At 35.5% G+C, this 27,272-nt stretch overlaps 3 protein-coding genes across 3 annotated transcripts; 2 read left to right on the top strand and 1 right to left on the bottom strand.

The window, feature by feature from the left end:
* Window positions 1-1,303: 1,303 nt before the first annotated feature.
* On the bottom strand, window positions 1,304-2,837 carry LOC126582358 (tropinone reductase homolog At2g29360-like). The gene is made up of 5 exons (XM_050246500.1): window positions 2,621-2,837; window positions 2,293-2,500; window positions 1,971-2,187; window positions 1,768-1,877; window positions 1,304-1,650 (listed from the first exon to the last, which is right to left on the bottom strand). The coding sequence occupies exons 1-5, from the start codon at window positions 2,695-2,697 to the stop codon at window positions 1,480-1,482; spliced, it is 783 nt and encodes a 260-aa protein (XP_050102457.1). The 5' UTR covers window positions 2,698-2,837; the 3' UTR covers window positions 1,304-1,479.
* A 16,933-nt stretch (window positions 2,838-19,770) lies between these two features.
* Window positions 19,771-21,078, top strand: LOC126634108 (transcription factor bHLH162-like). The gene is made up of 3 exons (XM_050304597.1): window positions 19,771-20,042; window positions 20,216-20,593; window positions 20,711-21,078. The coding sequence occupies exons 1-3, from the start codon at window positions 19,911-19,913 to the stop codon at window positions 20,909-20,911; spliced, it is 711 nt and encodes a 236-aa protein (XP_050160554.1). The 5' UTR covers window positions 19,771-19,910; the 3' UTR covers window positions 20,912-21,078.
* A 171-nt stretch (window positions 21,079-21,249) lies between these two features.
* Window positions 21,250-22,149, top strand: LOC126633945 (probable arabinosyltransferase ARAD1). Its single transcript, XM_050304461.1, has 2 exons — window positions 21,250-21,292; window positions 21,689-22,149. Exons 1-2 carry the CDS (start codon window positions 21,250-21,252, stop codon window positions 22,147-22,149), a joined length of 504 nt encoding a protein of 167 aa, XP_050160418.1.
* The last annotated feature ends 5,123 nt before the right edge of the window (window positions 22,150-27,272 follow it).

Below are 27,272 nucleotides of genomic sequence, written 5' to 3'. Positions count from 1 at the left end.
AATACAGAGAAAATATGATGTACTGCCATAATTTGCTCATACACTACTTCATGAGTTCTTGACAAGAAAAATAAATCTAAATTTCACATTTAATAGAAGAAGTGAGAGAGATCTTCTACAAACAAGAAATATGATAAAAACCTGTTGACCCTACAAATGACGAAACCTACGTGCATTCCAACACGCAACCGAGCTCGGTTGGGTGAGAAGAATGGATGTGGTGGTGGTGTCGAATGCATTGCTGATTTTTGCACCGAAGCGGTTACAGCCGAGGAAGGAGCACTTCTCGGCCTTGGATTTTGAAACCTGAAGACAAGGTTACTAGAACAATGGGAAGTTCAATAATTGCTTTGGCTTTTGCTATTCCGAATAAGGGTTAACTGGGGAACACCTCACTTCGCTGAAGCTGATAAGATGACCTCTTGAGACAAAAGAATAGAGAATTATTCTTCTGCAAAGACTTGTATAGATAACCAACCAACCAGTTACAGGCTGTTTGCTAATTAGAACAGAAGGTGCTTCTGAATTGCTTAGCTCTACAGCTCTAGTGCTGTTAGTCCAAACTGAAGATGTCTCCAGTTGTCAACACAATGTTGTTCACTTGTCCGAAATGAAGATATGTGAATGGGAGGGTTAGGATAATTAATATTTTTCTAAGAAAATGTAAGAAGGTTTCACATAGAGCGTTTTGAGTTGTTTGTTGAAGGGGGCGTCTTCCGTTGTAGAACCTTCTCTATTTATGGTTGCATTGATGAAGCCCCTTCATAAACAAGCCCACCGAGGTAGAGTTCTGATGGGACTGTACCTGCTAGGCATCTCCTTGAATGTTCCCCTTATCCTTTAGTGGCCAAAACTTCACCTCCAACCATTCTCAGCCTTTTTAATCTAACTAGGATTCTGAATCTAATTTCGTCATGAGACTTGTTCATCTTTATCCAATTACGAGGGCATTCTTATCCTTAGGATAAATTTTATTTAGTCCACATCTCAATCTTATCTCTGGCAATCTCAACCGAGCCACCCATACTTGGTTTCTTCACAATCCTTCCTTCATGAGGACTCGGTCTAATCGAACCTTTTGGTGGGCTCAATGCCTAATGGCTTGAAGGATACATACTGGGCAGAGAACCGTGGTTCTCAGGTCAGCCCATCTCTACTCAATCTGTTATTTTAGGCCCAAACATAACCAAAAAACCATAGGGGAATTTAGAGACAAGAAACCGAAAAAGAGTAGGATTTATGAATAAATTTTGGCATTATATTTCCAATTAAACTTGCTTTCATTTCTATTTTCATACAAGAATGCTATATAAATTGACAATTTGCTTATTATTAACAATGTAACATGTTGAATTACAATCTAGAAATTGGATGGACTGATGTTTATCCATAGGAAATAATAAAAGAACTGTTAGATGATATGTGATCAGATAGATAGGATGCTGATTTCGCAGCCTATACATTGACAAGTTTAGTTCGCTAGAAACCGCTAACGGTAAATCCACCGTCAACGCTAATAACTTGTCCATTGATGTAAGAAGCAGCAGGAAGGCAGAGGAAAGTGACTAGAGATGAGATTTCATTAGGCTGTGCCAGGCGACGGATGGGGGTTCTACCTATTAGGCGTCTGAAATCATCAGAATGGTCGTCCTGACAATGCAAAATCAAGTTCGAGTGTTAAATGAGATATGCCTAAAACATATTAATTAAATTGGTAAGATACAAAGGACTCAACCATATTTAGGTAGAGAGGGGATGGATATTTACAGATTCAACTTTAACTCCGGTATTGACAGCCCACGGTGCCACAGAATTAGTACGAATGCCGTCCTTTGCCCATTCGCATGCCAAGTTCTTTGAAATTTGGATAATCGCACCTACAAAATATCAATGAATAGGAATGTTTAGAGGTCTTACAGTTAATATTAATAACATACATTATTTATTTATATTTGTAATTAATTACTCACTTTTTGTTGCTGCATAGGCAGAGAGTTTTGGAAGAGCTACCACACCGGCAATAGATGCCACAAAGACAATGCTTGCATTTCCAGAGGCTTTCAAGAGAGGGTGTGCAAGTTGAGAAAGGTGGTAGGGAGATTCAACATTGGTTTCCATCATACTTGAGAAATCTTCCAAAGTGTAATCTGTAGTTCCTCTAAGTGTGCAAGTTGCAGCACTATTTACCTACATTTAGCACCATATGTAGCAATGTCAAAACCCATCATTATATTAATTAAGCTGTAAGTTAAGGTTTAAATAGACTAATTAGTCATATATAAATTAGCTTACGAGGATGTTCAGTTTGCCATGAAAAATAGAGGAGACAGTTTTGATGAGGTTCTCTCTTTGTGCTTTAGAGGTTAAGTCACAAACCGAGCCAGTCACTTTGAATCCCTTACTTTCCCATTCTTGAAGCCTCTCAAGAATCTGCGCTTCGTTACGGGCACAGGTATGCACGGTTGCTCCAAGTCCTGCTAGCTCTTCCACTACGGCATACCTGGGAAAAAAAAAAATTGCATTTGCAACATTAAGAATAATGTACAAACGAAATGAACTGATCTGAATTGTCAGATTAATAAAGAACAAATAAGGGAAGAAATAGCGAATTTTTAGTTACCCGATGCCCTTAGTTCCACCGGTGACGAGGGCAGTCATACCCTGTAGAGACCATCTTTGGCTGTCGAAATCTGCCATGTATGTTTGCTTGATCTGAAACGAAAGATGCTTGTGCACTTCAAGTGGTAATTGAACAGGTGATTAGAAAGCTGTGTATAATACCGAAGGCTGAAGAAGAATTAGATGTGGATATGAAGATGATAATCTATGGAAGCTAGCTGTGGGTATATATAGCAATTCTTGCTGCAACCAAAATATTAAACTAATAAGAAGAAAGTAGCGAACAGCGTGCGCAGTGGCCGTACTTTGGCTGAGTCAAATTTCTTGTTAATTAGAGATCGTCAATTCAATACGGTGATGGGAGCAAATAAGCATATTGAACGTCAATTCTTTGTATTATTCAACACGGAGGAAGGGTTTTTAAGATTACAAGTGCGAACCATGAAGCTTTAATTACTGTTGGTGCCGAAAGGTCATCGTCCTTACTTCTTAGGTTATGTAGCAGGTATGCGCTCGGTCAATTTGCTTGGCCTCCCTATTTGTGATAGCTTTGTGTGAGGATATTGGTGTTAGGTCTACCATATTTGCGACAGAATTTCTCTCGGATTATTTGGTCTACTTGTCAGTCATGTAATTATATAGGATTTTAAAATTGTTTGCGATTTGACACCTCTTATAATTGGTTGTAGAGTTGAGTTATCCGAAATGTGAATCCGTTGGTATGTGGCATATGCAGCTTTAACTTCAAATACAGGAATTTTTTTCTTCTGAAATGTCATATGAATTTATACACCTTTTCAAATTTTCATATGAACTAAAATTTTAAGTGAATTGTCATGCCAACTTTTCGAAATTATTCATTTGTCATATCATTCTAATTCTGTAAAGTTTTCCATCTAAAATAAGTCATCTACAAGGCACATAACTTGTGTTAAGAACTACTTTGGACATTTCAACATCTCACTTCGTTTTTAATAAGTTGCCTTCCACGAAAATAATTATAAGATTTCTTAAAAAATAATCCAAATGGTTCCACCAATACCGTATATGATCTTCAACGCGCGTACGCTATTAAGACCAGGTCCATTAGTGGGCTCTAAACTGGGGTCAACAACTCAATGGTCAATTATACCATATGCATGGCCTTCACTTACCTTTTTCTTCTGTTTTTTGATAGTGTTAGGCCTGGCAAACGGGTCGTGTCAGTCGTGTTCGTGTCGTTTTCGTGTAACACATGTTATCTTAACGGGTCGTGTCGTGTCACAGCTGTTATCTTAACGGGTCCTTAACAGGTCGGGTCACTTTACCTAAAGTGACCCGACCCGTTATGACCCGTTAAGAATTTTTTTTTTCTTAAATTTGCACATACCACACATTATCACATAAATATTACTTCAAAACATTAAAATACATTTGTCGTTTAAGTACTACATCTACACTAAAAAATAAAAGCCTCATAAAAAATACATCCATACATTACTAATCTATTACAAATATTAAATGTGCAAGGATATGCAAAATGAAAGCGTTTTTGTTTTCAAGGTTGTGAAGCCTTTCTCAAAAGTTTAAACCTTGCCAATGGAACTCAAAGCTTAATGAAAGTGACCCACTAGAGTGTTTATTCGTACTTTCATTAAGTATAACATAAGATTTTGTGGTATCCACTAGTGTAAATATTTTAAATTGAAGATCGAATTCATTCATTGTATTCATATAGGGTCAAGGAGTGTAGTTGTAAAAAATCGTAAAAAATCGGAGTTAAAATAACCGTTAAATCGTGATTTTTCGATTATAACCATCGAAAAGTTTTGTCCCGTTACTTAATCTTTAAATGTTTGTTTTTTGCAATTTTTAGCTTATGCAATCTTGAAGCATATACAAATAAGTATAACGGTTAGATCGTTGAAACTAGTTTCGTAGAATGCGTATCTCATCAAAACAATAGATTCACTAACATTTAAGAGTTTATTCTTACTTTCATTAAGTATAACATAAGATTTTGTGGTATCCACTAGTGTAAATATTTTAAATTGAAGATCAAATTCATTCATTGTATTCATATAGGGTCAAGGAGTGTAGCTGTAAAAAAATCATCAAAATCGGAGTTAAAATAACCGTTAAATCATGATTTTTCGTTTATAACCGTAAAAAAGTTTTGTCTCGTTACTTGATCTCTGAATGTTTGTTTTTTTTCAATTTTTGGCATATACAATCTCAAAGTATATACAAACATGTTTGATGGTTGGATCGTTGAAATTAGTTTCGTAGAATGCGTATCCCATCAAAACAATAGATTCACTAACACTTAAAAGATTTTATTCATACTTTCATCAAGTATAACATAAGATTTTGTGGTATCCACTAGTGTAAATATTTTAAATTGAAGATCAAATTCATTCATTGTATTTATATAGAGTCAAGGAGTGTAGCTGTAAAAAATCATCAAAATCGGAGTTAAAATAACCGTTAAATCGTGATTTTTCGTTTATAACTGTCAAAAAGTTTTGTCCCATTACTTGATTTGTGAATGTTTGTTTTTTGCAATTTTTGGCATATGCGATTTCGAAGCATATACAAACATGTTTGACGGTTGGATCGTTGAAACTAGTTTCGCAAAATACGTATCTCATCAAAATAATATATTCACTAACACTTAAGAGTTTATTAATATTTTCATTAAGTATAACATAAGATTTTGTGGTATCCACTAGTGTAAATATTTTAAATTGAAGATTGAATTCATTCATTATATTCATATAGGGTCAAGGAGTGTAGCTGTAAAAAATTATCAAAATCGGAGTTAAAATAACCGTTAAATTGTGATTTCTCGTTTATAACCGTCGAAAGGTTTTGTCTTGTTACTTGATCTCTGAATGTTTGTTTTTTGCAATTTTTGGCGTATGCGATCTTGAAGTATAGACAAACATGTTTGACGGTTGGATCGTTAAAACTAGTTTCGTAGAATGCGTATCCCATCAAAACAATAGATTCACTAACACTTAAGAGTTTATTCATACTTTCATCAAGTATAACATAAGATTTTGTGGTATCCACTAGTGTAAATATTTTAAATTGAAGATTGAATTCATTCATTGTATTCATATAGGGTCAAGGAGTGTAGATGTAAAAAATCATCAAAATCAGAGTTAAAATAACCGTTAAATCGTGATTTTTCATTTATAACTGTCGAAAAGTTTTGTCTCGTTACTTGATCTCTGAATATTTGTTTTTTGCAATTTTTGGCGTATGCAATCTCAAAGTATATACAAACATGTTTGACGGTTGGATCGTTGAAACTAGTTTCGTAGAATGCATATCCTATCAAAACAATAGATTCACTAACACTTAAAGATTTTATTCATACTTTCATCAAGTATAACATAAGATTTTGTGGTATCCACTAGTGTAAATATTTTAAATTGAAGATCGAATTCATTCATTGTATTTATATAGGGTCAAGGAGTGTAGCTGTAAAAAATCATCAAAATCGGAGTTAAAATAACCGTTAAATCGTGATTTTTCGTTTATAACCGTTGAAAAGTTTTGTCCCATTACTTGGTCTCTGAATGTTTGTTTTTTGCAATTTTTGGCCTATGCGATCTCGAAGCATATACAAACAAGTTTGACGGTTGGATGGTTGAAACTAGTTTCGCAAAATGCGTATCTCATCAAAACAATAAATTCACTAACACTAAGAGTTTATTCATATTTTCATTAAGTATAACATAAGATTTTGTGGTATCCACTAGTGTAAATATTTTAAATTGAAGATTGAATTCATTCGTTGTATTCATATAGGGTCAAGGAGTATAGCTGTAAAAAATTATTAAAATTGGAGTTAAAATAACCGTTAAATCGTGATTTTTCGTTTATAACCGTCGAAATGTTTTGTCTCGTTACTTGATCTCTGAATGTTTGTTTTTTGCGATTTTTGGCGTATGTGATCTCGAAGTATATACAAACATGTTTGACGTTTGGATCGTTGAAACTAGTTTCTTAGAATGTGTATCCCATCAAAACAATAGATTCACTAACACTTAAGAGTTTATTCATACTTTCATCAAGTATAACATAAGATTTTGTGGTATCCCCTAGTGTAAATATTTTAAATTGAAGATTGAATTCATTCATTGTATTCATATAGGGCAAGAAGTGTAGCTGTATTTTTTTAGGGTTATAAAATTATTAAATTAATATTCTGCTTATCGTGTATCGTGTTACCCACGTGTATACCTGAACCAACCCGTTATCTTAACAAGTGCTTATCGTGTTACCCGATAATGATCCGTTTCGTTATCGTGTCGACCCGAACACCTGTTAATTTCGTGTTATGTCGCGTCAGGTTATCAGGTCGTGTCAAAAATTGCCAGTGTTCACTTACCTAATTATTTGTTTGTATGAATGGATATGTTATATACGAGCCGTCTAATCAATAACATAATATGACCCTTTTGGCATGCACCAAGAACACTTGTTATATATATGCTCATAAGTAATAAACATTATACTTATTTACAATATCAAAGTCAAGTATATACTACCGTGTATATATATATATAATGGAAATTGTTATTGGCACTCTAAAATTCTCATTCTACACTCCAAACTTTTTATATTTAGAAAGAAAAATACACTTGTGATGAGTGTAGAATGAGATTTTTTGAGTTACAATAACATTTCCCTATATAATAATAAGGCTAAATAGTCAAAATGGTCCCTGAGATTTGCATAACTCATCACTTTGGTCCCTAACATTTCAAATCAATCAAAGTGGTCCCTGAGATTGTCTACCATCCATCATTTTGGTCATTCCGTTAAAAACTCCGTTAAGTGTCTTGGAGCTCTTGGCTGGAAGTTTGGGCAATTTTTAAAGCTTCGTAACTCAATTATTTATTAACCAAATTCGACCCATAATATATCAAAATGAAGATAGGAAATTGTAAGATTATATCTATTTGGAAGCCCAATAGTTGTTGGAGATGGCTGGAAAATAGCCTCAAAGTTGACTGGTCCAAGAAAAAACTGGAAAACTCGCCTGAAACTAGGTAAACATTAAACGTTCATAACTTCTTCAATAATCAACGAAATCAAGTTATTCAAAAATAAAAATCATACTTCTCGACGAGAAGAAGAGAATGATACCTTTTTAGATGGCTAACTCGCCGTGGTTTGGCCAGAAAACGGCTCGAAAGTGGCCATGGACAGCCACTTTCGAGCTGTTTTTCGGCCAAAACATGGCGAGTTAGCCATCTAAAAATATACCTTTATCTTCGTCTCATCGAGAAATATGATTTTAGTTTTTGAATCACTTGATTTCGTTGAGTATTGAAAAAGTTATGAACGTTTAAAGTTTACCCAGTTTCTGACGAGTTTTCCAGTTTTCTCTCGAACCAGTCAACTTTGAGGCTATTTTCCGGCCATCTCTGGCAACCATTGGGCTTCTAAATAGGTATAATCTTATTCTACACTTTCCTATCTTCATTTTGATATATTATGGGTCGAATTTGGTTAAGAAACGATTGAGTTACGAAGCTTTGAAATTTGCCCAAACTTCCGGCCAAGAGCTCTGGGACACTTAATGGAGTTTTTAACGGAATGACCAAAATGATGGATGGTGGACAATCTCAGGGACCACTTTGATTGATTTGAAATGTTAGGGACCAAAGTGATGAGTTATGCAAATCTCAAGGACCATTTTGGCTATTTACCCTAATAATAATATGACCCTTTTTGCATGCACTATAAGAAGTAAGAACACTTGTTATATGCTCATAAGTAATAAACACTTATTCCTTTTGAATATGAGTATATAAAAACACTATCAAAGTCAAGTATGTACTACCTTACTTATAAGATGCTCGTGAAGAATTTAAGATCTTCTCACAATAAGACATGAGCTCATTTATCACAATAATTTTATCACGGACTTTAATGATGTGCATACGATAAAAAGTGAACAACTACCATGCCCTTAGTCAACACGTTGATGTATGCCTATAGTCATGACTGGTCAATCCGTATTGGGTGACCATACACATTTTAAGAGTGACTATGCTTGGTTAATCTGTTTTGGGAGAATCATACACACTCTAGAGATGGTTTCGTTGAGTTGGTCCGGAATTTTCGATTCTTATAGGAGTTGCTCAAGGTTTACACTTGTATTTGTAATCTATGGCTACAGTGCTTTTGCTTTGAAATCCTTTTAGAGAGATACGGCAGACTTTACGAAGATTGATTTTATTAAATTTATGATTTAATAGTGATCTTATTGATGTTGTTACATGTTAATATACTACCTCTTTGGCTCATTGACATCTAATCAATCAATACTCGTACTTCACACTGGATCGTGCGGTTAGAAATCTCTTTCAATTTCTTTTTTCTTCGCAAAACCTGATGCATCTCCTTCTCTCATTTTTCTTGTTCATCACTACTTTGCACAACCTCCTCTCTATGCCGTTCGTCAACACTGGTTCTCTGCAATTTTTCCTTCCCTGTTCCTTCCTTCGTCTCTGTTCGTGGCAGGAATTTCCGCTGGGGATGTTTCCTGGCCGATGAGCACACAGCTACCCTGGAGGTTGGCGCCTGTTGAGGGCTGCTGTCGGGCTTCTGCTTCGTTTCTGGGCGTTGTCGGGCAAGTCTTGTCGGGCAAGACTCTTTGGGCAAGGCTCTTCGGGCAAGGCTGAAAGAGAAGGACGGCGTTAACTTTGAGAGGTGCCTTTATGGGGCCTTAGGTGTAGGCCTTGAGGCTCACAATCAAGGTTAACATTTAAGCATCGAAGATATATTTAAATCGGATCCAAGTATTGAGAAAGCTTTGTCATAGTGATTTTGCTAGGAACAGACTTGCATATACTAAAAATATACAACATATTGCTAGACTTTAAAGAAAGAGAAGACAAAGACAGAACAAAGCAGGTCAGGCAAGATTAAACCTTATCAATTAAGGCTGATCGTCTTGCAGGTCCCTATCTTTGTGGTTCTGTCACAGGTCTGGAAGCTTAGAAGTGGAGAGGGGAAGGAGAATACAAAAGGGTGAATCGATACTACAACAAGTTAGAGCAGGGTAGCAGAGCTATTACAAAGTTTAGGAGAAAAGAGTATCCCGCGGGGGATAAAGGTTGGTCCCGAATGGGATGAAGGCTTGGCTGACTACAGCTTCGTTTAGAAGGCAAATCTGGCTTTGAGCAGAGTTTTGGCTTGCAGTTGTTTGTTTGTTTGAGTGTCCTTGCTCATGTCTTCTCTTCTTCCTTTTATAGACGACTTGACTCGGCTTCCTGTAGCAACAGCTTTGCCCGAATGCGGTCTGAGGGTGATGACTCATCAGCTTTATTACATGTAATGCCACCATAAAGTACTTTATGGGCTGTGCAGTCTGATCAGTCTACACCACTTGGTCCTTGGGTAGGTAGGCAAGTGGCCTTTGTGATTTGTATCAAGTCAGAAAAGGCCCTTTCCTGCCTTCCCAAGTTTCGGCTGGGTTTTGATCTTCTATTCCTCTAGGCCCCCTTTTGGGCCGACTCCTTCCTTGGGCCTAAAGTTCAGTTTTAACCCAAATAGTCTCTAAATCTCAAATGACAATGACTACAAGGAACAAACACTAACAGCTAAGAATACATAATTTAACAAAGGGGGTTGGAACAGACCCAAAAACACATAAAAAGGGTCTGAATTTTTTTCCAGAATATGTATGAGCTCCCATGAGTTTGAAATTTTGACAGGGCTAAAATGAATTTGTATGCGTTGAGAGAGATAAAAGGTTGAAGAAGGTGATGAACTGAAAAAAGGAGGGGAAGAGATGAATCAGTTGTGCGAAAAAGAAAAAAATTATTGAAAGAGATTTATGGCCGCATGAACGGCGAGGGATTTGATTGATCCCGACATATTCCGAGGCAAGGATACCGAGAGAATCTCAGTCCAATAACTATCGGTAATATAGTAACTAACTATTACTTTTTCTCACATTTATCTCTCTAACGCATATCATTTGAAATTCTCTATTACATGTTTTTTTTTTTTTTTAACAAGCAAATATTATCTACACTAAAGGGAATGAGTGAACTTAGCCTCACAATAGGCTAACAATAATTTGATTCAAATTCGCCTTTGACAAGAAATGAACCTAAGACTTCTCACTTACAAATGAAGAGGAATACCATTAGACCGTAGTACTAAGTGGCGAAATTCTCTATTACATTTGAATGGGACAAATTTAGAATTTGAAAATCGTGACAATATACGAAAGAAACTAATCCTTTTTTACACTAAATATTATAGGGCCTCGTTTTGGCCTAATAATCATTCACAAAAGAAATGGAGTTTGAGCCTTTGGTTTACTTTAAATGAACAGTACATAGCCGATATTACTTTTAACATGTTAAAGATGTCAAGTCCTAGTTTTTCTCCTCGATTGCTAGGAGCATTGAATGATAGGAGAAATTTTTCTCACTTCCGGGAAGCCCACTTCATACATGACAGGGGGAGTACCGAACCAATAGGCATATGTAATATGGCTTTTTATTTTTTTTTCACTCAAATTCGCTTTTTTATTGTTTTAATTTGTTTTTATGTTGAAAAGTAGTTCATTCTTTATTATTTTTATCAAAACTCATTCTAAAAATTTTGAAACTCATTTTCTTTTTCTGCAACCTTCTTCACAGTCTGATTTGAACTTAATAACTCCACAACCTTCTTCACAGTTAATTTCCAATCTCGTCGGTTTTGCACTCTCAAAATCCCCCAACATCGCCATCTTCAGAGTCTCCATCGCCAAATCAAAGGCGAGATCTTGTCGTCCATAAAATTCCCACCCTCCTCCCCAACCTAAAATCGACGGCACCGCATCGTCTCCATTTTGCTCGCCTGCTCTCTGTCAAGTCCTCGGTCGTTCTGTCCGCCATGTGCAACACCAACAAGGGCTTGAACCCAATAAAGAAAAAGGTTTTAGTATGTTTAGGAGTTGGGTGAATCTGTGAATCTACAAAGTAAGAAGATGAAAGGGGTGAATCTACAAATCTACCAAAGAAGAAGATGAACAGATTAAAAAATTAATGGAGTAAAAACTTTTTTCTTTTCTTTTTCCAACCGTTGAAATGTTTTGTTAATAGACTTCATCTCGAACAAAACAAAATAAAAAAAGTAAGAGAATTAATAGAAAACAGATTTGTCACATGTCAGATGTACCGGGTAATTTCTCGAATGATAGCAATTCGGTGTTTTTCGAGGGAAGGTGATCACATAGATTTAAGCAAAATTATTGTCATGGTTATCTAATCAAGATTCACCGTCCGGATACTTTGGATTACTTTCTTATTAGTGCATTACTTTTTGAAAAGTAATATTCGTTCAACTTCAAATTAAGACATATGAAGCATTGAAGGAAGATGTGAAATGTCTATAAGTACAAGTAAATGATATATCATTGCAAACGACACTCAAATCATTCAATAAAACAAATTACAAGCTTTCAAACCAAAGGCTCTCTACCTTTACTTGTTTATTCCTTTTGCCTTACCAAAAGACTACTTGAAAGTTGAAACCAAGACTTTAGAACTTGAAAAGATTAATTAGAATTTGCTTTTCTATCAGTTCTTTGCGTAGTATCGATTTACCAGCCATTAAATAAAGTTTCTCTTTTGTTGAACACTTTACAAGAATCTTGAACCCAATCCGATAGCTTTGAAACCAATCCGACAAGAGCTTTATTGATTGTTCTAAGTTTATTCTATTAGCAGAAGACAAATGGTGACACGCCTTACAAACAACAAATTAAAAATTCATCAAGTCTCTTTGAAGGCCAAAGAGTGAAGCCTATAAGCCTTCGGAAGCAAACTACTCAACGAGCCACTGAATTTGTTTTGACGCAAACAATTATGCGCATTTCTGGTAATGGTGATCCGTGGACTTCTGATATGAGCTCAAATGTATGACCAATAGTCTAAATCCAACATGCCCACATCCAATGCTTTGAGCGGTTTCACATTTCAATTAATTTTCTTCTTCTTTTTTTCTTTCAATTATTTTAGCATTTGAATTTGGGCAAGCACTACAAAGTCAATTTAGTACTACCGTACCCTTGCCGTATTTCAACTGGTAGATGTCAAAGTCAAGAATAGTATACAAATTGCTCGTGTCGAAAAAAAATAACGATACAAATTGCTGGAGACCAAAAAACGAAAAAAAAATACAAATTGCTCGTAAAAAAGAAAAATACCAATTGCTCTTTAAAAAAAAAAGAAAGAATAATAAATACAAATTGCTGACTAGCATGGTTCTTACGAGCATCATCATGCATCCATGCACTCATCAATTCAAGGAGTTGACTATTCCTAATTGTCAGGAAGTTTGATTCAGCCCAATTGGAGGGCCATATATAGCCATATGGTGTAAAGATTGAAGTAGCTTCAATGGAGACGATTAAAAAAAGCAGACTTGCAGATACAGAGAAGAAGAGAGAGAGAGAGAGAGCGAGAAAAGCTTTCTTGTATTTCTTGAGTGTCAAGTTACATTCCTTACACCTTTGCTATATGTATTTATATGATTACATTGCTTAATGCATAAGCTAGTATTCTAACAACAAATTCTAACAACCAACATATTCTAACAATCTATAACTTCCCTAAGCAAAGGCTAATCACCCAAGGAGAGGGCCTTCATTCCTTGCTTCTTAGATCCATGGATTTGGATGGAAGAATATGTTTCTCCAAGTTCTCAAAATAGAGAACCTCTAAGTCTCCACACCAAGGTAAGATGTGAAGAAGAGATGAGTGACCTTGGAGGAGAAAGATTACTAGCTAATCCCTCCAAGGGTGGCCGGCCTCTTTAGAGAGAAAGGAGAGCTTTGTGTTCTCTCCAATTTCCCCAAAAAACCCTAAATGAATTTTGGCTATAAAGTCATATTTATACTTTTATTCATTGGAGTGGCAAACTTGTAATTAAAGCAAGTTCACTACCCTTCCTCTAAATGGCTGGCCATAGGGTTTTATTGGGCTTATTGGGCCTTTGTGAATTAAGTTGTCATACAACTTAAGTCAATGGGCTTGACGTTCGAAGCCCATTGGGCCTTGAGGCCCAAAACTAACCCGTGGTCTTTTAACGAACTTTATTCGTTTGATTAATTAACATATTAATTAATCATTGCCATAAATAATTAAACCATTTAATTATTCTTACTCATCTCCTTTGTTTCTTCAATCTCTACCTTACACGGTGTACGATCCATTAGGTTCCTTTTAGCGAGGCAGTGGGCGATTAGAACTCTTTCAAATCGATTGTGAATTGAAACTTACTTTCAATTCTCCCTTTAGTGTTTATACACGTTTAGGGCTTCCACAAACCATGAGTGACACCTAGCAGTATGTCATGGTTACCCAAGCTAATCAGAAGAGGTGGAGAACCTATTCAGTTTAGGATTACAATGCAATACGGTCTTTCTCTAATACAATACTCTTGATCACATTGTTTGGTTTGATATTTTATTTATGTCTACTATCCAGTGTGATTCATTTACTTATATGATTACTTTGAATGTGATTTGGAACAACTTCCTAAATCTCATTCATACTCTGGCCAGAGATTCTTAATCATATCATAGAGTATTCTCCCTCAAACGGTTTGAAGGTTAGAGATCCCTTGTTGCGCATTCACTTGCCTCCATGGCTATGTGGCTTAACCCCAACTATGCCGTGGACACCCGCGAATGGAGTGACTTTGACATAATCAAAGATCAAGGACCTAACCACAAGACCACTATGATGCCTCAGGTCAAAGGACTACTTTGCATTATCCCAACCATGAGTTCTCATGTGACATGAGTATGAGAACTCTTCGTTGATCGTGTTCAGTGAACTCATTCCTTATTGAGCACCTACGTACTTGTCTTGGTGTCAATCGCACCAATGACTCGAGACCAATCACTCTCACTAAGAGAAGACATAGCACATACTGATCTTAACGGACTGTCAATGCCCAATTGGCAATCCTATGATCAGGAACGTTTAGGATATGTATACGAAAGAGAATGGTCTCATGAATCTAACATCTTTAGATCGCATTCTCCCAATCACATATTCCTTGGACTTATTGTTTAAGCGTATAACATTTATATGAGACGGCTCAAACAATAATCTTTGCCCTTTATATTTAAACTACATTAGTTTAACATGTGAAATGTCCATAAAGTATCATCATATGATTGGTTTTAGGGCACATTTCCAACAATCCCATGGGGGATTTAGAATTTCTAACCTAGTTTTTGCAGATGATTGTCTTCTTTTTGCCCGAGCTACCCCTTAAGGGACTAGAAATGTCCTTCAAACCCAAAATGATTGAAAGCGCTTTTAGAGAAAATGTTTTTTGGTTCCAAAAGCACTTAAAGTGCTTTCTGCAAGAAGCATCAGTTATGTGCTTCTTCCAAGAAGCACTTTAAGTGCTTTTTCAGAATTTACTTGTATTTTTACTAAGGATTGGTTCCAAAAACAATTTCACCAAAAGTGCTTTCAGTCATTTTAAAAGCACATCCAAACGAGCTCTAAGATGTTTGCATCGGCTGCAGGTCAATAGGTAAATTTTCGAATAACATTATCAACCAGGATAGGAACAATATTGTGAATATCTTGAGCATTCAATATAAAACCACTATTAGGAAGTACTTAGGGATCCATAATATAGTTTTTTGGAAGGATCTGGATAAAAAGATAGAATTAATTAAATGGGTGAAGCAAAAACTTGCTGGTTGGAGAGGGCAAACCCTTTCCAAGGCCGAGAGACTAACTCTTATTAATTCTAGTCTCACCGGGATGCCGAATCATGTAATGTCTTTTTTTAAGTCCCAATAGGGTAACAACTAAAATTGATAAAGAATGCAAAGATTTATTTTGGGGGAGAATTCTAAACTCAGACCAATGGCTTGGAAGAAGGTTTGTTCTCCAAATAATCAAGGTGGTTTAGGAATCAAACGGATTGATCATTTTAACAATGCTTGTTTAGCAAAATTAGGTTGGAAAGCTTTAACCAAAAAAAATTGGTGGGCTGAAATAGTCAAAAGTAAATACTTACGTAAGTCTGATTTTTTAAATCGAAGATTAAACAAAACTACTCACTTGCTTGGAAAGGCATTCTTTCTAATAGAAACATCATCCATGCAGGAATAAGATGGATTGTGGATAATGGTGAAGACATACTCTTTTGGACCAATCAATGGGGTTTTCCTTACCCCATTTTTCATTTAATTCCAGTGAATGATAGAAATAATATTGATTGGAATTTTAGAGTAAGCAACTTTATAGTTCATAATAGTTGGGATAGCATTAAAGAATGCTCATTTAGTTGATGGTGACATCATTAGAAAATTTTGTCGAATCCCCCTCCCTCTACAAGAGTCGAAGGACAAGTTAATTTGGGTTTAACCAATAATGGGAAATTTTCTATTAAGTCTGCTACCTGGCTATAAAATCGGAACAATCACTCTAGTAATCACCTTACATTGTTAAAGAAAATGTGGAAGATAACTATTCCTCCTAAGATTAAAATGTTTGCTTGGCTTATGATTCAGGAAAGATTGCAAACCAGAAAACGTTTAAGTCGTTTTGTTAAAAATATTGATAAGTTATGTCCGCTATGTAATACAGCTAAAGAAGATCAATGTCATCTCTTTTGTAATTGTGTTTTTGCTACTAAAGTCTGGAGCTCAACTTTTGGTATTTTTAATATTGGTAACATTAGTACTAATGATAATTTTTTTTGATTGATTGGAATCCTTAAGTTCTAATAACAAAGACGGCCTTTCTGATCTTAGTTAAGTAATTCTGAACTACTGGCAAATCTGGATGGAAAGAAATAATTTAGTGTTCAAAAGTGTGCCCCCGGCCCCGGCGTGTTGTGTTTCTATCGCCGATAGTGTTAGTTTGGCTTTTCTAAAGGCTAATGGGAAGTGTGACCCCACTGAGGCCTTACCTATCTCTTCCTTTATTAAATGGCATCCTCCTGAGCAGCATGATGTGATTAATCTCAATTTTGATGGTTCAGTTTCGAACAACCGTGCTACTTCTGCCTTTGTGCTCCGTAATAGTAATTCATAGGTGATTGAGGCGGTGGCTCTTAATCTTGATGGCACTACTATTTCGGTAGCAGAAGCGATGAGTTTGCTAGAAGGGCTCTAGTGTGCTAGGCGCAAGGGTTTCACTAAAGTGATGGTGGAGGAGGACTCTAAGCTCATCGTTGAAGCTGTGCAGGGTCATTGGGGGATTCCTTGGAGAGTCAGCTCTATCATCAATCATATTTGTATCATGGCTTGGTCTTTTAGTCATGTTGACTAGAAGCACATTTTCTAGGAGGCAAACTTTGTTACGGATGCTTTAGCTCACCTTGGTCTCTCCCTCTCGATTCCTCATTATTGGGATTTTTGTTTACCTGATGTTGCTCTTCATGGCTTTAATTTTGATTGTATTGGAAACGGTTGTATTAGAAGTTTCGTGCTTTAATGAATTTCTTTGCATCAAAAAAAAAAAAAAACAAAAGAAGTTTGCTTTCTCACAAATGGCGTTTATGTAAAAATAAAAGTGATAAAAGAGTGTCCATACGAATGAGGGTTTGAATACCAACTAATAGGAGAAATTTTTCAGTGTGCTAGAAATACGACTCTGTTAACTAAATGTCATAATACAATTGGGTAAAAATTTTAAGATTTCAACTAATTGTATTATAACAATTGGTTTACTAAGCTATATTTCGGGCACACTAAAAATTTCTCAACAGACACCGTTGTTCTGCACGGTTCATATCCTAACAACCCACAGTATTCATGGATTGTTCTTGACTTACATTTAGTCGTGGTTGTTAATGGAAAGACTTCAAAGTCTAAGTCTAAGTCTTGCTTCTCCCGCCGAAATCTGCACAGTGCCCACTCCATTGCTCTTTTCATTACCATTAGTCAAACGGATTATTGATTAAGTTCATCACAAAATAACAACACACTAAATCTCGCGTCTCTATAACACACTAAATGAATGTTGTACTATTTAAATAGTATCTATTATCATTAGTTCTTAATAATTTATACACTGACCCACCTCACAAGAATAAAAAATTAAAACTATTTTTTTTTAAAGACTTAAATCACCTGATCCAAAGCTTTAGCTTTCCACTCCACTTTATCATTGAAAAGTAACCATTTACGATAATATTATCATCATGATTTTTTTTTGGGGGGGGGGGGGGGGGGTGGGGGTGGGTTTGCCTCTATATCAACTGAACCATGTGGATCGAATTTTTCTGATTAATCTAACCACTTGCATTCCGTGAGTGACGAATTATTGATGATAAATGATAATGGCAACAAGAGATATTCGACGATGGTAATCTTTCGCATGTTTAATCTTAAAATGCTCAATTGCTTACGTGACGCGAAGGAATTGTATACAGAAATTTTAAGACACCTTTTTATCCTTGTCTGGACAACTTTAGCTACACAACAACAGAAAACGTGGAGAATACAATATGTAGTGCATGCACGTTCACAGAAAAGAATTTTCACTGTTCTTGGGAAACTGCATGCCTCCACTCTTTTTCGTGTAACGTATTTTTTTTTTTTTTAAATTTAAGAAAGATTTTGGATGCGATTCTTAACTATCAATATTTTTTTTATTGAAGCTTTGTTGGTTTTTAATTTTTGATCGAAGTCCCTGAAATTAATGTGATATTTTAAATTAAAATTTGAATTTATAGTTGTTTATATTAATGAGATTTTAAAAAAAAAAGCCATAATTTGTGGGATTAAAAATATTAGAATATAAACTATACTATTGTGTGTATGTATATATAAACATGGGTACATTCATCAAAATTAACAAAACAATATGGGTACATTCTTCAAAACCACAAAAAAAAAATAATATATAGATATTAGGCTTAATAACATTAGTAAATTTCTTCGATTAAACTTGACATGGATACATTCTCCAATCAAAAGAAAAGAACGTACCCATATAAGTTTAAAAATGGTTTGAAAAAAATTGAATAGATTTTATATAAAAAAAAAAGGTACATTTTATATATAACAAATTGGTATATTTAAGAACAGATACATTTTAAGATTAAAAATTGGAAAAAAAAATTACATGAATGGGGTGCATATACGATTAAAAAATTGAAAACATTTTTTTAAAAGCTGGGTACATTCTTCAAAACCACACAAAAAAAAGTAATAGATATTAAGCTTAATAACATTAGTAAATTTCTTCAATTAAACTTGACATGGATATTGTCACATCCCGCCCTGGACCTTCACCACATCTCGGGCTTGACTCTGCCGTAGCAGACTATTGTCCACTTTGGGCCCCAACCACGCCCTCACGGTTTTGTTTTTGGGAACTCACACGAGAACTTCTCAGTGGGTCACCCATCATTAGATCGCTCTCGTGCAAACTCACTTAACTTTGGAGTTCCGATGGAATCCGAAGCCAGTGAGTCCCCAAAAGGCCTCGTGCTAGGTAGATATGGGAATATACATATAAGGAGGATCCACTCATCTGGACGATGTGGGATGTTACAGATACATTCTCAAATCAAAAGAAAAGAATGTACCCATATAAGTTTAAAAATGGTTCGAAAAAAATTGAATAGATTTTATATAAATAAAAAAATGGTACATTTTACATATAACAAATTGGTATATTTAAGAACGGATACATTTTAAGATTAAAAATTGGAAAAAAAAATTACATGAATGGGGGTGCATATACGATTAAAAAATTGAAAACATTTTTTAAAAAGCTAATGGGTACAAACTTATTCTAATTTTTTATTTATTTTGAAAATGTTTTGAATTGAAAATTAGTTAGGAGTTCAATAAATTTGTGAGTATTAAAATCCTGATCGTGTTTAAGCTGAGTTACCGCCCAAAAAATGAAACAAAAACCCTTACGGGGGCGTTTGGGGTTAACCCCACCCGGGGGGGGGGTTGTCTCTTTCCAAGAAGATGCTAATAAATCCACGTGACAACTTTGCATAACAAATTCAAACTTGACGGCTGCCTTTCCGCCATTCAGTTGGGCTGACGCAAACTTGGATAATTAACCTTGCTCGCAGACCCTGCCCTCTCATTTCCTTTTGCAACATCACTAGAGTCCACAGAGGAGAGACTTGTTCATATTCCTTGTTGCACTTTTCATACTATAAATGGAGCAAATATATAATATATAAATACATACCATGATCAACCACCCTATTACCTTCCAGTTTTAAGAGAGAGTAGCTAACTGGAAGTTGTGGCCAACTTGCCAGAGAAAGATCAAATGAATAATAACCAAGCAAGTCAATCTTCTTCAACCAAAGTTGAAAGGAGGGTTGTAGAGAAGAATAGGAGAAATCATATGAAACTTCTTTACTCAAACCTCTTCTCTCTCCTCCCTAACCAAAATCCTAAGGTATCTCTCTATCTCTCTCTCTCTCTCTCTCTCTCTCTCTCTCTCATGATCACATGTTTACGCAGTTACGAAACTAAAATACTCTCTTGTCAGACACTACATTTGTGGGACTGAGAATCCGAGCCACTGATTAGGTTGATTCATAGCTAATGTTGAATACTGTGGTGATGCAGGAGCCACTAAGTCTGCCCGAACAAATAGATGAGGCCATCAACTACATAAAAAGCAGAGAGTCGAAGCTGCAGAAATCAAAGGAGAAGAAGGAGAGCTTGGTGGGCACTAGAAAAAGATCACATGCTACGTCATTCGTAAATGTTGAGAGCATGAAACCAAACAACTTAAGTATTGAGAGCGGAAGGAGCACAAAAGCACCCCAAATCCAAATCCATGAGACAGGCTCCACAGTAGAGGTAGTACTGACTAGTGGCTTAGACAATCATCAGTTCATCTTCTACGAAATTATTCGAATACTTGACGAAGAACAGGCGGACGTTGTGCATGCTAGCTTTTCAACTCTAGGAGACACTACATTTCATGTAGTACGTGCAGAGGTATGTAAAAGTAACTGAAATTTTTTCTCTGTTTGTTTCTCAAGAAAATATATTTGACATGAATCAGTACTTTTGGATATTTATTTGGATTATTAATCTGGCTTTCATTTCATGTAGATGCACAAGTCTGTGTTGGATTTTGGGGCTGCAAGAATAACTGAAAAGCTTAATAGATTTGTCAATGGATCCACCAGCGACCAAGAATTACAGCAAGATGGCTTTTGGGACTTCGAATTCGAGCCTGTGGGAATAATATGGGATCAGTTGACAAGTACTCCACGAAACAAATTAATCAATCCTATTTCCTCGGTGAACTAACTATGTACATTGAACAAAACTGCAAAAATGGGTCGCTTTCATGCAACGATATTAGGGGAGTGAGATTTGAGCTAAATCATGTATTATAAAATATATAACATACATATACGATGTGCCAGCTTAAGTTGGCTATTAATTTTTATAACATTATATAATCTGTAGTGTAAGGTTTGGTTGTTGTTGGTTGTTATAACTAGGGATGGGCAAAATACCCATGGACATGGGTAACCGCGGTTACCCGCTCATTTAAAGTTGACGGTTATGGTTATGGGTAATCATTTAGACAAATAAACGGTTATGGGTATAACCGTTTATCCATGAAATTTAAATGGGCGGTTATGGATATTATCCGCGGTTATAACGGGTATCCATCTGTTATAGGTAATATTCATGGTTATAACGGATATCCATTTACCCATTTAATTTAATATATGTAAAATTAAAAAAAAAAATTAAAAACCCTCGTAGAATAAGTTACAACTCCGTCACTCTCTCTCTCTCCGCCTCTCGACTTCGTCACTCTCTCTCTCCGTCGCTCTCTCTCTCTGCGCCTCTCTCTCCGTCGCTCTCTCTCTGCGCCTCTCTCTCCTCAAGCAATCCTTCGCCACCATCGTCGGTGTCGTCGTCCTATACGCCTTCCTCAACACCTTCCCACCGCCACTTCCAAGGTCGAGAACGCATTCCCCTCCTTCTCCTCCGCGGCGTCCAATTCGATCTCCTCCGACGTGTTTGCTACCCTGGAAAATCAGCTTAATTTACCCGGAAAGCCCATTAAAGTGTACCTCTACGATCTCCCTAAGCGGTTCACTTACGGAGTCATCGAGCATCATTCGCTGGCTCGCGGTGGCCGGCCCGACGACGACGTTTCGAAGCTCAAGTACCCGGGTCACCAGCACATGGGTGAGTGGTACCTGTTCCAGGACCTGCTCAAACCCGAATCGGAACGGGTCGGTTCGCCTGTTGAGAGGGTATTGGATCCGGAAGAGGCAGACTTGTTCTACGTGCCGTTCTTCTCGTCATTGAGCCTGATTGTTAACCCGGCGCGACCGGCTTCCGGGTCGGAGAAACCGTTGTACAGCGACGAGGAGAATCAGGTGGCCTTGATTGAGTGGCTGGAATCGCAGGAGTACTGGAAGAGGAACAATGGCCTAGACCATGTGATCATGGCTTTGGACCCCAATGCTCTGTACAAAGTGATTGACAAAGTCAAAAATTGTGTACTGCTTGTTTGTGATTGACCGTGTTCGAAACACAGATTTCAATTAGATGAAATTATATGAAATAATAGAGGGTTAACTCATGTGATGAATTAGATGAAATTTGGTTGGTTTCGTATGGTTGTTTTTTGTTATTAGAAACACAGATTTATGAGCTGTTGCCAAAGGGTCTGATGCTTTAAAAATCATTCGGGAATTCAGAAATAAAAAAGCTCTACTTTTGCTCTTCCTTTAGGCTCAATTTTCTCAGGTTCCTGAACTTCCATAATTTATTGGTTGCTATACAGAATAAAAAAAACTGATTGGTTGCTATACAGAAAAATATCGTTCGTAAACTATTATTTCAATTATTGGAATTATATGAGGACTTAAATGATTAAAATAGGGAAATGTATGCTAAAATGTACTTATAACAGTGTTTAATTGTCAGAAAATAAAAATTATGATAAATTTTTCTTTTGTAATTTTCAAATTGTTAAAAAAAATAATGTAGACGGGCGAAAAAAAAAGGTAAATGGGTAAAAAAAGGATAAACGGGCGAAAAAATAGGTAAACGGGTAAATGGTTATGGTTATGGTTAAATGGGTAAATGGTTATGGATAAATAGGTACACGGTTATGAGTATGGATAACTGTTTATAAACGGTTATGGTAATGGGTATAACCATTTATGTAATTACCCAACGGGTAAACGGTTATGCGGATATGAATATAAACGGTTATGGGTAAAATAACCGCGGTTACCCGCCCACATAACCATTGCCCATCCCTGGTTATAACATAAATTTGTATTACATAGGTCTTTCATTTTAACATTAGATGGGTTTATATTGCATAACGTAGATTTGTATTACATTAGTCTTTCCTTACAACATAACATGGACCCGTATTACATAAGTCTTCTGCTATAACATTGCATGGTTATCACAGGCAAAACCATGTGCAATAGCATTTTAGGATTCATATAACCGATCCCACTTAATGAGATAAGACTTAGTCATTGTTGATTGTTGTTATAAATATGTATTGTGAATAATCAAATTAAAAGTAATTATTTTCCACTGTTTTAGAGTGTAAGACCCAAAATTACTCCCTTGCTAATGCCTATACCATAATATGTGAATTTTAGTGAAGTAAATACTTGTGCTATATTTGGTGAAATGCCTGTTAGTTTATTTGCCCCTAAAATGTTGGACTGTGTGCAAAGCCACCAGCTAGTCCCTTTTGAAGAAAAAAAAATATTTGTGTTGTATTGTATTCAGTAAGAAAGTGTCATATCCGAATTCTAATTTCCTCCGCATGATATTAAAACATTTTATTGGCAAGGATGTGACGAAGTAGGGGAATAAATTGTTAGGTCCACGCTTCTCCTTGCCTCAAGTTGGAGCAACTTCACCAGTGTCCAATAGCCTTTGCATGTTGGTTGAATAGGGAGTTTTATTTTCAATAAATAAACTTACTAAGCACACTAGTTCAAGGCATAAAACATAAAAAAAACAATATATATATATATAGATATATATATATATATATATATATATATATATATATATATTCGTGAATAATTCCCTTACTCTTGCCTTCCTTTTTCTATACGAGTAAATTTGCACAAAAACGATTACTCTTCAAACGAATAGTAAGCACAATTTCATTGGAAGTGCTATTAGAAGATCTGGGGAGATACTTTTCATATGAATGGACTAAACAGTAGTGAACTACGTTAACAACGGTGGTTAATTCATTCTCCATTTATTAAACTAGGCGTGGCAGATATTGTTTACATTTCAATTTTTTGTGAAACAATGAAAATTTTGTAATATTAAATATATTTTTTCAAATCTTAATGGATTCTTTTTTTTCAAAAGTTTTTTTTATTTTAATAGCGATGTTCGATTAATTTTTATTTTAAAAAGTAGGGATCGTTGGATTGAAATTACCGTTCAAATTATAAGGCTAAAAAAAGTGTCATACGGCAAAGACCGTTGCATTCCAACTTTTGAGGGGCCCCCTGTGGCATGTTCACATGATTGACGTTATCATGCCATAGCGAGGCATTGTCATGGCTGTAGTCATGTAGGGGTGGGCACTTAGAACTAAAAACTAAAACCGAAACACAAACCAAATCAAACCCTACAGAACGGTTTGGTTTTGTGATTTTGAAACGATTTCGGTTTGAAACCAAACCGCAATGTAGAGAAACGATTTGGTTTCGGTTTTGACTTTTGAAAACCACATCGAAACCGAACCACACCACAAGTATTAACCTTTTCTAAAACTTGTAGCCTTTGTCTGTTTGATTTGTTTAGAGTGTGTAATCAAAGGCAGAGGAATGACATTGGTGTCGGTTAACTTAGGGTGTGCATGCTATATTTTGTATTTGTTTAATATTTTGTGTGTGTGCGTGACTTATATTTTGGGTCAAGGTTTTTTTGTTTATGTTGCATCTGTTGGTCTTTATTGTCTAGCATGTTTCGTAATTTCACCATCCATTTTCTCAAATTTTAATTCATTCATGTCATACTATCTTTAGAAAATGCAGTAATTTTATTTGCTGCAAATTAACTGCAGGTATTTACTGTCCTTGAGTGATATTATCAGAATGAGAAGGCATTTGCTACCTTACTGGGGTGTAAAGTCCTTTGAAGGCTTGAATATGCACCTTGACTTTGCATCAGAAAATGTTTGAAAATGGTTTGAAATAAGGTTTTAAATTGTATATTTTTTTCTTTAAAATACTAATGTTGTTCAGGGGGGAGAGAGGAAAGTAAAGAGATTTTTTTTCATTTTGTATGTAAATGGTTTGAAACCAAGCCAAAACCGTTTGAAATTGAACTAAATCAAATGGTTTGGATTTATTTCGGTTTTGCTTCAAAATCGTACCAAACCAAACCACAAAAAATTCAATTTTAATTTTAGTTTCACTCAAAACCGCACTGAACCAAACTGTGTTTACCCCTATAGCCATGGTTGCCAATTTCTCTCCTTCTGAACAATTCTTGGCTTCACCATAGGTTAAACACATTTTCTTCTTATAAAATTAGCTTCATAGATTGACTATCTTCATCTTTCAATTCCTAGTCAGTTGGACATTTCCAACTCAATATCTTGCTCAATAGATCCGCTACATGGGCTGTAATAGTTAAGTTATTTAATCTAATATTAGTCCAATTTTTTATCCTTTTGAGAATTGTTCATCGTGAATATGTATCTTGTAAATATCATTTTCTCTTAATGAAATTGATATAGTATTCTTAGAAGAAACATAAAGAAGACGTTTCTGTCGTTTTATTTTGGGCAACCATTTCTATCCTTTTGAGGAAGAGGATGACAAAAATATCAATGCCGTTATAGGTAAGGAAAGAGATCGTCGCCAGATTCTCTTTATGAAGATTTCTGGGATCATTCAATCACATTCATTTATTGTATATTATACGATCAGTTTTTGTCGTGTACTATTTATATTCAATTTTAAATAAAAAAATTTACAATAATTTTTTACTGCACGATATACGATAAATAGATGTAATTAGAGGATCCTCCTGAATAGGTAAAAACAACAAAATCAGATGGAAACTTAGAGTGATGTAAGAGAGACCAAATTTACAGATAAAATTTACAAAGTAAATGATATGTCATCAATAAAAATAAACACATTTATCAACGCTCGAATAATAATTCAACTATCAACTTATATGTCATTTAGCTTAAAAAAATTTGTTTACAAATTTCACTACATAAGAATTAAAAACGTGGAGAATTCCATAAACCGCGTAATAGAAAATCAAACTGCCGCGTATGCATCTATATATGGCAAACTGGAAGAGCCCACCCACCCATCCGCGTATCGTGTCCGTCCTGAATGCTCAGTAGGCCCAGTAACAATTAAAAACATGCTAATATAATAAATCCACATGCTTAATTTTCTGCTTGTATGGCCGGAGAAATTTTTTAATGTGATTGGAATATGGATGTATACCACATGTTTTTATATGTAAGTTATAGAAAATTTAATTTTTTAAATTATTAATTTTTTAACATACATATTTTATTATTTGTATAATAACACGTAATATATCATCACATGATCTGATCACTTTAAAAAATCTCTCATAGAGTTGATGTAATTTGGATGACGAGTAGTGCGCTGCGCTGATGTAATTTGGATGACGAGTAGTTTAGCACGAGTACCCGCTGACCCTACTCTTTGAGTAGAGAGTAAGGAGTTCATATTTCTTATGCACATTACAAAATGGAATATTTATTAAATGTGTCAAAAACGTATATTTTGACACAAACAAATACGGAGTTAGAAATTTTGGGAGCAATTTTAACCTCTTGTTTTATATGGAAAAAAGAAAATTCATAATAGTAGAGTTTATTCTATAATTTCATTGCATTTCTTTTTCTTCTCAAATTTCATTAAGCCAACTTGTAGACATTTTTTCACAATTATAGTTTATTATACAACTAATCAATTGAAATACTTAAATACGATAACTTGAAGTTCTGTAAGCATATTTCCACTATACAAAACTTCAGTAGGGGCAGCTGCCGCCCCACCCCCCCCCCGGCGCGCCGCGAGTGGCCTTAGGTGCCTCCGTGTTGAATTTATTTAAAAGTAATAGCAATTCCAAACTGACCTTTAGTCTTATTACTAAAATCCTTTACCTAATGTTTGTCAATAGTCACGTACCAGCTAACAAATTACTAATTACCACTAGAAGATATCGATTTGGTTCTTGAATTATCTGTGAAGCAAAAATTATGTTTCTGACTATTTTTGAAATGTATGTCCTTAAACTCATTAGAAGCTGCCAATTCCAAGCTCCCCTCCTCTCTATTGTAAGATTCCAAGCTATTCTATCCAATTTCCGTCATTTTATCGTTGCATTAAAATTTGAATATGTCCTTCATTAGTCATATGTTCTTGAAGAATTTACCCATATTCATCGCCATGCCAAAAGAGTTGTCCGAATGTTGCCATCCGAAGAAGAAAAAAGAAATAAAACTTTCAATTAAAGTGAAATAAAAGTTGAAAATAAATAAACTAGTTACATCTTCTAACACAATTTTCCCATCTAATATAACCTGAAGAACGCACATTCAGCTACCCTGATCTCCAAAATCTTGTATCTTAAAACCAAA

This window comes from Malus sylvestris, chromosome 9 (genome assembly GCF_916048215.2).
Source record: "Malus sylvestris chromosome 9, drMalSylv7.2, whole genome shotgun sequence".
In the NCBI taxonomy this organism is placed as follows: Eukaryota; Viridiplantae; Streptophyta; class Magnoliopsida; order Rosales; family Rosaceae; genus Malus; species Malus sylvestris.
This window is presented reverse-complemented; position numbering and strand designations above follow the sequence as displayed.

Bases quoted from the DNA above. Each gene is read 5' to 3' on its own strand.
- LOC126582358 (XM_050246500.1), bottom strand. From the start codon at position 2,697: ATGGCAGATTTCGACAGCCAAAGATGGTCTCTACAGGGTATGACTGCC. The intron at 2,501-2,620 runs GTAACTAAAAAT...TTTTTTTCCCAG, and splicing joins GGTGGAACTAAGGGCATCGG to GTATGCCGTAGTGGAAGAGC. The intron at 1,651-1,767 runs GTAAATATCCAT...TTGCATTGTCAG, and splicing joins CCGGAGTTAAAGTTGAATCT to GACGACCATTCTGATGATTT.
- LOC126634108 (XM_050304597.1), top strand. From the start codon at position 19,911: ATGAATAATAACCAAGCAAGTCAATCTTCTTCAACCAAAGTTGAAAGG. The intron at 20,043-20,215 runs GTATCTCTCTAT...GTGGTGATGCAG, and splicing joins TCCCTAACCAAAATCCTAAG to GAGCCACTAAGTCTGCCCGA. The intron at 20,594-20,710 runs GTATGTAAAAGT...CATTTCATGTAG, and splicing joins TTCATGTAGTACGTGCAGAG to ATGCACAAGTCTGTGTTGGA.
- LOC126633945 (XM_050304461.1), top strand. From the start codon at position 21,250: ATGGATATTATCCGCGGTTATAACGGGTATCCATCTGTTATAG. The intron at 21,293-21,688 runs GTAATATTCATG...AGCCCATTAAAG, and splicing joins CGGGTATCCATCTGTTATAG to TGTACCTCTACGATCTCCCT.